Source organism: Nicotiana sylvestris, chromosome 8 (assembly GCF_000393655.2).
Source record: "Nicotiana sylvestris chromosome 8, ASM39365v2, whole genome shotgun sequence".
In the NCBI taxonomy this organism is placed as follows: domain Eukaryota; kingdom Viridiplantae; phylum Streptophyta; class Magnoliopsida; order Solanales; family Solanaceae; genus Nicotiana; species Nicotiana sylvestris.
The window spans coordinates 134,029,631-134,042,329 of record NC_091064.1 but is presented as its reverse complement, the minus strand read 5'-3'; the positions used below and the strand labels follow the sequence as shown (position 1 = coordinate 134,042,329).

The 12,699-nt window shown below is 37.3% G+C and overlaps 1 protein-coding gene across 1 annotated transcript; it reads left to right on the top strand.

Moving 5' to 3' along the window:
* The first annotated feature begins 10,732 nt into the window (after positions 1-10,732).
* On the top strand, positions 10,733-11,268 carry LOC104239214 (uncharacterized). The gene is made up of 2 exons (XM_009793790.1): positions 10,733-11,126; positions 11,207-11,268. The coding sequence occupies exons 1-2, from the start codon at positions 10,733-10,735 to the stop codon at positions 11,266-11,268; spliced, it is 456 nt and encodes a 151-aa protein (XP_009792092.1).
* The last annotated feature ends 1,431 nt before the right edge of the window (positions 11,269-12,699 follow it).

Below are 12,699 nucleotides of genomic sequence, written 5' to 3'. Positions count from 1 at the left end.
CATGATCAAAATCTTCCTTATATCTCCACGTGAGCCTTGCGTTTATATTTTTAAAAATATTTTTCCAGAAATAGCTACACTCTCTTTAGCCCCCTTATCTCACTATATGGATTCAAGTAATCCTCTTACTAGCAACACGCGTATAAATCCCACATTATCTCGCCGCATGAACATTAAAACCTATCCTTATACCGCCACATGCACATCAATATCACAACACAATAATCAACTCGCACCACACATTCCCATATGCCACAACATTGCTAAAATAAACAATAGCAATGTTACAACAACATATAGCCCAAGGCTCAACCACGATGTGTACACGAATCTCAATAACAACAAAAGGGATGAGAAACAACTCAACAATTAAAAACTTCAACCATAATGCGTTAGTAGCATTCACACCTACAACTTCAATAACTCTACAATGAAGGTATTCCCATGAAATGACAACTTTTAATTCAAATACATGACATAATCTTAACAATGAAAGAGATAGCATAAAATAGCGACTAAGTCTAAATGCATGAGAATAACTCAACAATGAAAGGAATAACATGTAACAACTACTACAAGTAAATGTACATAAGTGTAACTTGACAATGGAAACTAAAACATGTAATGCCAATTTCAATTAAAGCAAGTGAGAATAAAAGTAACAACGAAAGATAAAACAAATAGTAATAACTTCAATTACGTTCTTATAAGTAATCTAAGAGTCTAAACCAGTCAAACACCATATATAAGACTGTGTACACACTCGTCACCTCATGTACACGTCTTCCACATAATTCGAATAGTACAAACAACTCAAATCCTGAGGGGTAGTTTCTCCCACACAAAGTTTGCAAGATATGTACCTCAACTAGGACAAATCAACACTCAAAAAATGCTTTTTCTTTAAAATTCACCTCTGCACGACTCAAATCTACCAAAAATAACTTAATATCATCAAACAACGCAAGAAAATAAAAATCTTTACACAATTTTCCAAAAGTCAACAAAAGTCAACCTCGGACTCACTCGGCCAAAACCCGGGTCCAAAGGTAAATCCCGGCGACCCATAACCCCACAAGTTCATATATGTAAATTTTTTTCAAATCTGAGACCAATTCGATTTTCAAAGCACAAATTTTCATTTTTTTCAAAATATAGACAAAAATTTCAAAAAAATTTCTTCGATTCTCATAAATTTGATGTTAAATCTCATATATAATCAGGTAATATAGTTGGAGATTGATCAAAATCACTTACCCAATGATTGTAGGTGAAAACCCCCTCTTTAAATCGTCCCCTCTCGAGTCTAGGATTCTAAAATAGGAAAAATGAGATGAAATCCCGTCTTACCAACCCTTTTGTTCAGGCGCAAATGTCGCATTTTCCATACTGGATTCATAATTCTGGTTGCTGTCAGCCTAATGGGAAGTCATAATCACGACACTGGCTTCGCATTTGCGAAGCCTGCTCCCATGCAACAAAATAGTCACAATTGCGAACCTACCCAGCCGAGGCACTTCTTCGCAATTGCGATCAAGTGTATCGCAAATACGACACCTGAGGCCCCCGGCTATGATCGCAATTGTGATGTTGATGCTTGCAATTGCGCCACCTGAGGCACTAGCATACTAGTAACCTGGAATTGAGTCCATTCCATTACGAAACACGTCTGAAACTCACCTGAGCCTTTAGAGCTCTAAACCAAACATCCGCACAAGTCTAAAAACGATATACAAACGGGCTCGCGTGATCCAAATTCCAAAATAACATCTTGAACCACAAATCGGACATCAACATGCATGGAACTCAAAAGTAAACTCATGAACCTCTAGAATTGCAACAAAGCATTCGAATCCTATCAAACCAACTCCAAATGACACCAAAATTTGCAGTCAAGTTTCAAATAACAAAAACAGACCTATTCCAAGTTCCAAAACTGAATTTCGAACCTGGTAGCCGCAAAGTCAACATATGGTCAAACTTAGGGAAACTTCTAAACTTCAAATTGTCAACCTTCGACAAAACAAGTCAAATCAAACTAGGGACCTATCAAAATCATCAAAATACCGTTTCGAGGTCATTTTACAGAATTCAAACTTTGGTCAACATTTCCAACATAAGCTTTTAAACCAAGAACCAAAGGTTCCAAATCAACACAAAACCACAAATACACATGTGTCAAGTAGTAAAAAGGAAAACAAGGCTCAAATATACAAAACGACTGGTCGGGTCATTACAAGCGAGCAACCCAATCCCAATATCATTTCAATATATGTTGCGGCGAGCAGCCCAATCCCAATATCATTTCAATAACATTAACAACTCAATATAACAAATTCCAAAACCCCAACATAAAAAGGAATTAAAGTGTATAAATCACCAAGGATCTACGAGTACAAACAGAGAACAACCAACAACTCAAATTCACAAAGTACCCTCATATCGTACGCCAACACGAACCTCGACAAGTCATTATGCAAGAATAGCTAAGGGCTAACACAACAATTGGTTATAACATAATAAAGTGCAACAAGTAAGGTAAAATCAAGAAAAGGTATGAAACAGTAAAGACATTCATTTAATATAGGTGAGAACATATAATAGGTAAAGCAGTTAATAACCAGAGATTGAATAAATAGATACATGTAACAAATAAATGACAAGTAACAAGTAGAGGCAACAATAACAAGTAGTGACATGTAACAATCAAAGCATGTAACTAGATATAATATGGAATAAATGATGACATAATGACAAATAGCCCACCCGCATAATTGAACCATGGCAACGCATATACACTTGTCCCCTTGCATATACACCGCTCCCACACAATTCACATAGCAGGTAGACCAAAAAAGTCATATTTCTCTTAACTCAAAGTTAACCACGACACTACCTCTTTCCGTAACACAATTAACAATCAACCACGTCTTTTCCTTTAGAACAAGCCTCCAAACCAATCAAATCTAACAAAATATTGTTCAAACAATTCAAAATAAACTTTAGCAACTATCCATGAATGAAAAAGGTTTAATCTTGATCATTATTAAAAATCCAACAAAAGTAAATCCCTCGCTTATGCGGTCGAATTCCTAGATTTGGACCAAATCCCGATTACACATTCACCCTTGAGCTCAAAAATATGATTAGTTTTGAAATCCGACCTCAATTCGAGGTCTAAATCTCAATTTTACAAAATTATTCTACCCAAAACCCCTAATTTCTACTTTGAAATTCATAGATTTGATAAAGAAATTCACGAAAAAGTAATGAGAATTGATTAAAAATAAATTTGAGTTTCTTACCAACGAATTTGGGAAGAAAAAACTCACAAGATACTGCCCCAATAGAGTCTAGGGTTGAGAAATGGTGTAAAATAAGCTAACTCCCGAAATTCCCCATTTTTACCTTGTTGCAGACTTCGGAATTCACTACAAAAAAAAAACTAGAATTAGCTACAAAGACTGTCGTTAATCTATTGCTAAATTGCATGTAGCTAGCAGAGTTTATTGATAATTTGTCGCTAATTCGTCACTAAATGAGATTAGCGACGGATTTTTCTGTTTAGCTGCAGAATTTGTTCGTCGCTAAAACCAGATTTTTTAGTAGTGATTGCGAACTCTTATTCTCAATTGCGATGTTCGTGAATGCGAAACACTGATCGCAAATGCGATCGGTGTCACAGTCCCAAATATATCGCAAATGCAACTGTTCTTCGCAATTGCGAAGGACCCCTTCATCGCAAATGCAAACTGAGCTTGCGAAGCTGCCTGCCGCCTGCTCCATGTCACGAATGCGACCACCCGCCTATCTGCAAATGCGACCCTTTCTTCGCATTTGCGAAGTCTTCAGTCCTAGCTAAATTTAACATATGCGAGCCTGACATCGAAAATGCGAGGCTCTCAATTGCGATCAGATCTTCACAACTGTGAGTCCTGCAACCTGAACACACCAGTTGTTGTTCCAGCTGTCTAAAAATCTCATAATGCATTCGAAACTCACCTGAGCCACTCGGGCTCCAATATGAACATCCAAACAAATGTCATAACATCATACAAACTCGTTCGCTAACTCAAATCATCAAAATAACATCAAATATCAAGAACCAGTCATAAAAACGCAAAAAATTTGACATGAAATTCAACTTATGCCAATTTTTGCATAATGCGCCACACGCGCTCGGTTCACTCAAACCCTAATCAAACATTTGTACAAGTCCAAAAATATCATACGAACCTAATGGAATCGTCAAAATACAGACCCAGGATCGTTTACCAAGAACATTGACCATGGTCAGCTCAAGCCTCATTTTGTATCAAAAATTGCATTTTCTTTTAAATTTCATATATAAACTTTCCAAAAAATAATACGGATCATGCACGCAAGTCATAAATCATCAAATTAAGCTATAAGGGGTCTCAAAATATGAAAAAATGAATTGGTACTCAAAATGACTTATTGAGTCGTCACAACCTTCATGAGAAGCCTGTAATACAAATTTGCTTATTGTCTTTGTATGCTAAGATCATATTGTACTCATCAGGCACTATGACAAACCTACAAAGTCTGGGATCTAGTTGACCTTTCGCCTGGGCGTAGAGCCATTGGGAACAAATGGGTACTTAAAGTTAAACGCAAAGTGGATGGCTCAATAAAAAGATACAAAGCACGATTGGTGGCAAAAGGCTTTACTCAAAAAGCTGGAATAGATTATGATGAAACATTTTCACCAGTTGTGAAGTATACCTCAATTCACTTACTTTTGGCTATTGTTGCACGTTTGGATTTGGAATTACATCAAATGGACGTGAAGACAGCTTTTATCAATGGAGAACTAAATGAAGAGATCTACATGGAACAACTTGTAGGCTTCACCGTTAAAGGCCAAGAAAAGAAGGTCTGAAAATTGAAAAGATCTATTTATGGCCTGAAGCAATTTTCAAGGCAATGGTATTTAAGATTTCACAAGGAGGTGATCTCGTATGATTTCACCATGATCATTGAAGACTATTGCATTTATGTGAAGAAGTCCAATGTGATGTTTGTAATTCTTTCTATTTACGTGGACGATATTTTATTGGTTGGAAATAATTTGGAGTATTTGAAAACTATCAAGTCATGGCTTTCGAGGTCATTTGACATGAAAAATATGGGTGAGGCAGATTATATCCTTGGAGTTAAGATCCAAAGAAACTGTTCCAAAAAGTTATTGAGTCTATCTCAAGAAACTTATATAAAGAAAATTTTAGAGCGTTTTCGCAAGAACAATTGCAAATTCATGGATAATCCTATAGCGAGAGGTGAAACTTTAAGCCTTGAAATGTGTCCCAAGACTGAAAATGAAAGTGAAGACATGTCTCGAGTTCCATATTCAAGTGTTGTCGGGAGCTTGATGTATGTTATGATATGTACTCGCCTAGACATTTGTTATGTCGTAGGTCTGGTTAGCAGGTATCAATCCAATCTTGGAAGAGATCATTGGAAAGATGTGAAGAGAATTTTTAGATACCTGAAGGGAACTGCAGATTATTCACTATGTTATAGTGGAAATGATTTATATTTGAGAGGGATATACAGATTCTTATTGGGCTAGTGATCGGAATGATACAAAATCAACATCCGGTTATGCTTTCTTACTTAATGGTGGTGCTATATCATAGAAAAGTAAGAAACAAACCTGTACAACCCTTTCAACGATGTAAGCTGAGTTCGTAGCTTGTGCGTCTGCAGTACATGAAGCTATTTGGTTGAAGAGATTCTTTGAGCATTTGGATATTACAAAGAACTCTCAGGGTCCCATGACTCTATATTGTGATAGTCAGGCGACTATTGCATATACAAAAGATCCTAAGTATCACAGCAAGACCAAACACATTGACATCAAGTATAACTTTGTAAGAGACATGGTAGCAAGTGGAGAGATAAATTTACAGTACATTCATACGCGAAGAGTGATAGCTGATCATTTTAAAAAGATGATATCTAGAGATCTGTTTGAGAAATATGTTATGACTCTAGGTTTGCGAAGGATATGAATATATTTATATATTGTAAAATGACTTAAGTATTATATACGCTCATCAATATTTGACTCTTGAATTATGCTTATATCTCGTATGTATGTGATGAATGTTTTTGTTGACAAAGTGTATCGAACAAGTCGCGAGATTGGCTCTCACACACGAGCAATCGCCTCTTATGTTAAGAATCGTGAAGAGATGAGACCTTATATAACCTTGGATAATGTGAGGTTATATTTACTTGTAGAGGTCGGACTTGAAAACTACTCAGACTTACAAATTTCACTATTCGATTATGACTTGTTTTGTAAGCCAGATGCAAGTTTCTCTGAGAAAATTGTTTGAGAATTATTGAAGTGAGAAACTCGAATTAGGCATTTGGAGGTGTCTAGACCAAGATCTGTACGGTGTTGATTGATTAAAAGAATAAGACACACGCGCCAATATAAGGTAAGAACACCGTAACATGTGTTTCATACCACGTGTGCTATCGACCATGGGATAATGGAACAATGAATCCTTGCTTCTTCATTTTGTGAGATCCCAAAGAAGTTATATCAACTTTAATTAGAATACCCTTTGTCCTTTTACTGTTTCTTGAAGTGCCAATCAGTGTTGCTACTTTAGCATGTCACTAATAGCGATGAGTGATTCGCCAATGCGGTGCATGTCCACGAAAGCAGTTGATTTGGAATGGAAAGATTCGAGTAGAAAAGGAAGACGACTAAAATTTAGTAATTTAACCTGTATTCATAGGTCGACCATTAGACATACCACGAGGGTATTGGGTGTAATTTTAGATACAAAGTTGAACATGAACTCGAGTTCACCTCTTTCGAGGATGAGGGATCAGATAAATAGCTACTGGAATAGCAAATGATATCTGGGGTATTTCAAGTAATAAGATCCTCATGTTGGTAGTAAATCCCTTCCGCATGTGATTGGATTTCTACTTAGAGCTGTTAAAAAAACCTTAAAGGGTTTAATTATATCATAGCTCTTGATGCTCGTAGGTCGCACGAACAACTTGTCTGTATGAATTAAGTGTGTTATTTATTCATGATACTGGTTTGAGTTTCAGACCAACATGAGCGAAGTGGGAGATGTTGGGTATTAAAATTCGGATACCGGGTCACTCTATATGGGCTGACCCAACCCATTTGGGAAGAGATAGAGTTTGAGAACAGAGTAACTTCTTTGGGTGTAGTTACTACACGTTTGGCTGACCCAACCCATTTGGAGAAGTTACTACACGTTTGGGTGTAGTTGAGCAGTTTCCCATAGCAGTTAATTCTTTCTCTATAATAACTCATTTGGTCTTCCTATTGAAGGTGTGATGAACGAACAGAAAGTGGGTTCTTGCTCTTCCTTTTTCATCTATTTTCTTCTTCCATGAAAGTGAAGATTTCTCTTCTTCTTTTCGCAAAACACACAAGAACAAAGAAATTTAGTTTGTGAAACTAAACTTTGTTTTCCAAGAGATTCAAAGTTCGACTTGGGGCAATTCTTTTGGTGGTGAGTTCAATAATTCTTCCGCTGCGTTGACAGGTATACAAATGTTATTCTCGCCCCACGATTATTAATCATACATTATGTATGGATAAAGAGAGGTTGAAGTAGAAACAAACTTCCTTGATATTTACAAGAAAAATTGCTGGAGTGACATATATAGATGTTGGACACATTTAATGCTTGTTCAATATGAAAAAGTTTCCAGCTGGTCAATACTTCTATATTTCAGTTACATTTAAAGTTATAAATTTTTGAATTAGCTAAAGCCAACTACTATTATCACGAGATTAGACTGTAAATAGTCATAAAGTTTGAATTCTCATGGCAAACATATGTAATTTTTTGGCATAATATAACACTTTATGGCACAATTTAAGATTCCTACAGATTTTATTTATCGTGGAAAAGAAAATATCACTTGCTATAATTATAGCTTCCTTGGAATTTTTTTAATATTACAACGGCAAAACAAACTTTTGTGGCAATATGTATTACTGTTTAGATGAGCTAAATTGGCTTTGATGATTACTAAACGATTGCAAAAAAACTAGGTTGCTTCAACCATATTGATATGAAGTTGTAGGACGCTTCCTATAGCAAGTTGGATTGGAAAAATAATTTCGGCTAATAACGGAAAGATTGTGTTCGTGGTCTAAACGGAAAATATTGGCTGAAGAAATTTGTGTTAAACATGAAAAGATTAATTATAGGAACACTTGAATAGGAAGGAAGACATGTGAAGGACTTGGTTTAGGAAATCAAAACAGAATTCTTTTGGGATTTATTTCTCTTAAGGAGGTGACCAAATTACTTTTGGTTTTGAAGCTAAACTTGAAAAAGAATTTTCGCCAACCTCACTCCTATATAACGCCCAATTTTGCTTCTATTCAAGATAGACGACTATTTCACACAATCATAGAATTTGTTCAAGGAAAATAGCAACTCATAGCAAAAAGGTGCTTTTAGAGATTCAAGTTGCTCAACTAAAGAATTGTTATTTTGTTTGAGTCAATTATTCTTGAATTATAACCTATTTACTTTTGAAGAAGGGCGATATCATTGGTTATCATAGACTTTTAATTTTTTGTTTAACTTTCTAGACTAGAGTTAATTTGGAGCGGGGTATTTACAATTGAGCTAATTGTAGAGGAAGGATATTTGAGTTGGTCTCCTTGGTTATTAAGTTGTAATCTAAAACCACTCTTTAAAGTTAGTGAAGTTTGAAGGCAAATCCTACACGGGTTGATCGTAATTTTTACTCCCTTGAACAATAAGGTTTTCCATATAAAAATTGTTGTGTTTCTTATATTTCACAATTTATTAGAAGTTTATGTCTAATTTAGGTACATCAAAGAACCTGCTTCTTTGATTCGCAAAAATTGGACAAGATACAATTCCTCCCCTCTTCTGTCAAGGTACAACCTTAGAATAACAATTGGTATCAGAGAAAGTACTTTGAATAAAGGCAACACCTGAAAGGATCTAAGAATGGTTGCACTGTCAAATGCTCAAGAAGGACAATCAACTGTCTGGCAACCATTATGAAAAAAAAAATACTGCAGATGATAGAAATGAAGAATTTTTCATTTTCTGGAGGGAGAAGACGGTGAAAGTTTAGGACATTGTACTAAGATTCCTATGGTTGTAAATGACAAAGGAGTTCCTACCGGACCAAAACACAAGAAAAAATACTCCAAGGAAGAAGTTAATCAGTCTAAAAGAATGCCAAATTTAAAAAGATTTTAATTCATGGACTCTAATTCTTCTTTCATTACTTTAATCCACTAATCTTTTCCAGGGCTTGATAAAGACTCAGTCATAGACTTTGGCTCATCCATTTCTATGGGTGATACCAAGAAAATATAATCTTCAATTTCATAAGTACGTTTGGGTATATTTTTCCTGGCACTCTTTCGTAGTTGAAATTCATATTAGTCAGAAGGATCTTGGGATTGAGAGTTCTCACTCCCACTTCCACTCAGATCAAGAATAAGATCTTGGTCAATTTGAATATCAACTGTGTCAGAAGACACTTGCTAACTATATGAGTTCAACATTTTATAAAGAGGCTCTCCATTCTTTACCTCGCCCTTCTTTGGAAAATTATTTTCCAGAAATGTGACATCTTGCGATTCAATCTCAGTAACACTTCCATCCTCTAATTCACCAATTAACACATACCCTTTGGAGTGTTTTGAAATCTTATAAAGATGCATTTTTTGCCTTCGGGAGTGTTACAGAAAGGCAAAGAAAGAGGCAAAGTTAGTGGTTATGATGGCTAAGAATGCGGCATTTGCTCGTTTGTACGAGGAGCTCGAGGGCAAAAGCGGGGACAAGAGGTTGTACCGGTTGGCCAAGGTGAGGGAGAGGAAATCCCATGACTTAGACCAAGTCAAGTGCATCAAGGACGAGGATGGCAAAGTGTTGATAGACGAGGCACTTATTAGGAGAAGATGGCAGTCATACTTCCATAAACTATTGAATGAGGAGGGGGATAGACACATTGTTCTATGAGAGTTTGAGCACTCCGAGAGTCAACGAGATTTTGGGTATTGTAGGTGGATTACGGTAAAGGAGGTGGAAGGGGCGATGTGTAAGATGTGCAAGGGTAGAGCGACGGGGCCAGACGAAATTCCGGTGGAATTATGGAAAAGCGCGGGGTAGGCAGGTTTGGAGTGGCTCACTGGGCTATTTAATGTTATTTTTAAGACAAAGAAGATGCCCGAAGAATGGAAGTGGAGTACGATGGTTCCGCTTTACAAGAACAAGGGTGATATCCAAAATTGCAACAATTATATGGGTATCAAGTTGTTGAGTCGCACTATGAAGGTTTGGGAGAGGGTGGTGGAGGCCAGGGTGAGGAGGTACGTGTCTATTTCTGAGAATCAGTTTGGAGTCAGGCCCGGGCGTTCGACTACGGATGCGATTCATCTGGTAAGAAGATTAGTGTAGCAGTACAGGGGGAGGAAGAAGGATTTGCATATGGTGTTTATTGACCTTGAGAAAGCATACGATATAGAGGGAGGTCCTGTGGAAGTGTTTGGAGGTTAGTGGCATTCCGGTAGCGTACATTAGGGTGATTAAGGATATGTATGATGATGCTAAGACTTGGGTGAGGATTGTGGGGGGTGACTCGGAGCATTACCCCATGGTGATGGGGTTAGGGATCGACTCTTAGCCCATTTTTATTTTCCTTGGCGATGGATGTACTATTGCGACACATCCAAGGGGAGGTGCCTTGGTGCATGCTATTTGCTGATGATATAGTGTTGATTGATGATATGCGTAGCAGAGTTAACGCGAGGTTAGATGTTTGGAGACAGACCTTGGAGTCTAAAGGTTTCAAACTGAGTAGAACCAAGACAGAATACTTGGAGTGCAAATTCAGTGACGGGACCCATGATTCAGATGTAGAGGTTAAGCTTGATGCTCAAGTTATCCCCATGAGAGCGAGTTTTACGTATCTCGGGTCTATTATCCAGTATAACAGGGAGATTGACGAAGATGTCGCACATCGCATCAGAGCGAGATGGATGAAGTGGAGGCTCGCTTTCGATGTTTTGTGTGATAGGAATATGCCGCTAAGACTTAAGGGTAAGTTTTATTGAGTGGTGGTTAGACCAGCTATGCTGTATATGTGCGAGTGTTGGCCAGTCAAGAACTCCCATTTGCAGAAGATGTGAGTAGCAGAGATGGAGATGTTGAGATGGATGTGTGGGTGTACCAGGAGAGATAGGATTAAGAATGAAGCTATCCGGGACATAGTGGGAGTAGCCTCCGTGGAGGACAAGATGTGGGAGTTGAGGCTGAGATGGTTCGGACATGTTAAAAGAAGAAGCATTGATGCTCCTGTTAGGAGGTGTGAGAGGCTGACCATGGAGAGTTTGAGAAGAGGTTGAGGTAGGCCTAAGAAGTACCGGGGAGAGGTGATTAGACACGACATGGCGCTGCTTTAGCTCACTGAGGACATGACCCTTGATAGGAGGGTGTGGAGGTCGAGGATTAAGGTAGAAGGTTAGTAGGTAGTTTATAGTTGTTCACCGATAGTCTTAGTATCATGCATGTCCCTTCATATTCTTAGATTTCTATTACGTTATGTGGTTGTGTTCGCCTCAGGTATTGTATTCCATGCTGCTATTATTTGGTATTACTTATCCTTTATTCCCCCCCCCCCCTTTTCTTTTCTCTTGCTTTCTTGCTTTCCACTTCTTCTTCTTGTTGGGATCAAAGTGGGTTTGTTGTTGTTGTTGTTGTTATTGGACCTAATTTACCAAACTTGCTAAAGGAATCTTTTACATATGCAGCACAACCCCAAGGTCGTAAATCCTTTAAGCTTGGTTTATGACCAGTCCATAGCTCATACGGAGTGGAGGAAAATTATTTAGAAGGCACTTTGTTCAATATGTAGGTTGCAGTCAATAATGGATCTCCCCAAAAGGAGATAGGTAATTTTTTCTATGCCATCATGGACCTTATCATGTCCAGTAGTGTTCTATTCCTCCTTTATACTACACCATTTTGTTAAGGTGTGTATGGAATAGTCAACTGTCTGGTGATTCCCTTTTCATTGCACCATCCTTCAAATTCTTTTGAAAGATATTCATGCCCTCTATCGGTTCTTAAGGATTTAATCTTTTTGTCTAATTGATTCTCAACTTTATTCACATATTCCTTAAAGCATTCAAGTGCTTCAGATTTATGAGAGATCAAATAGACATAACCAAAACGTGTGAAATCATCAATGAACGTAATGAAATATAAAGTAGACCTAGCCCTCACATTCATTGGACCATAGATATCAGAATGGATTAGTTGCAATGGAAAATCAGCTCTCTTAGCCTTTCCAAATGGTTTACGTGTAGTCTTTCCGGCAAGAAAATTTTCACAAGTTGTTCAATTTTAGAAAAAGAACCTAAATGTCCTTCTTTAGCCAATCTATTCATTCGATCCTGCCCCATGTGACCTAATCTTGTATGCCATGTAATAACATCACATCATTGTTACTAAAATAACATGCCATAACACAATGGTCGACATAATAGTTATACGTAGAAGGATTTCAGTCTAACACAATAAAACCATCATAACGCTGTCCAAAACCATAAAAGACATTGTCTTGAGTAATTCTAAGACCATTGCAACTAAAGTTCAAATTGAAATCCAAATC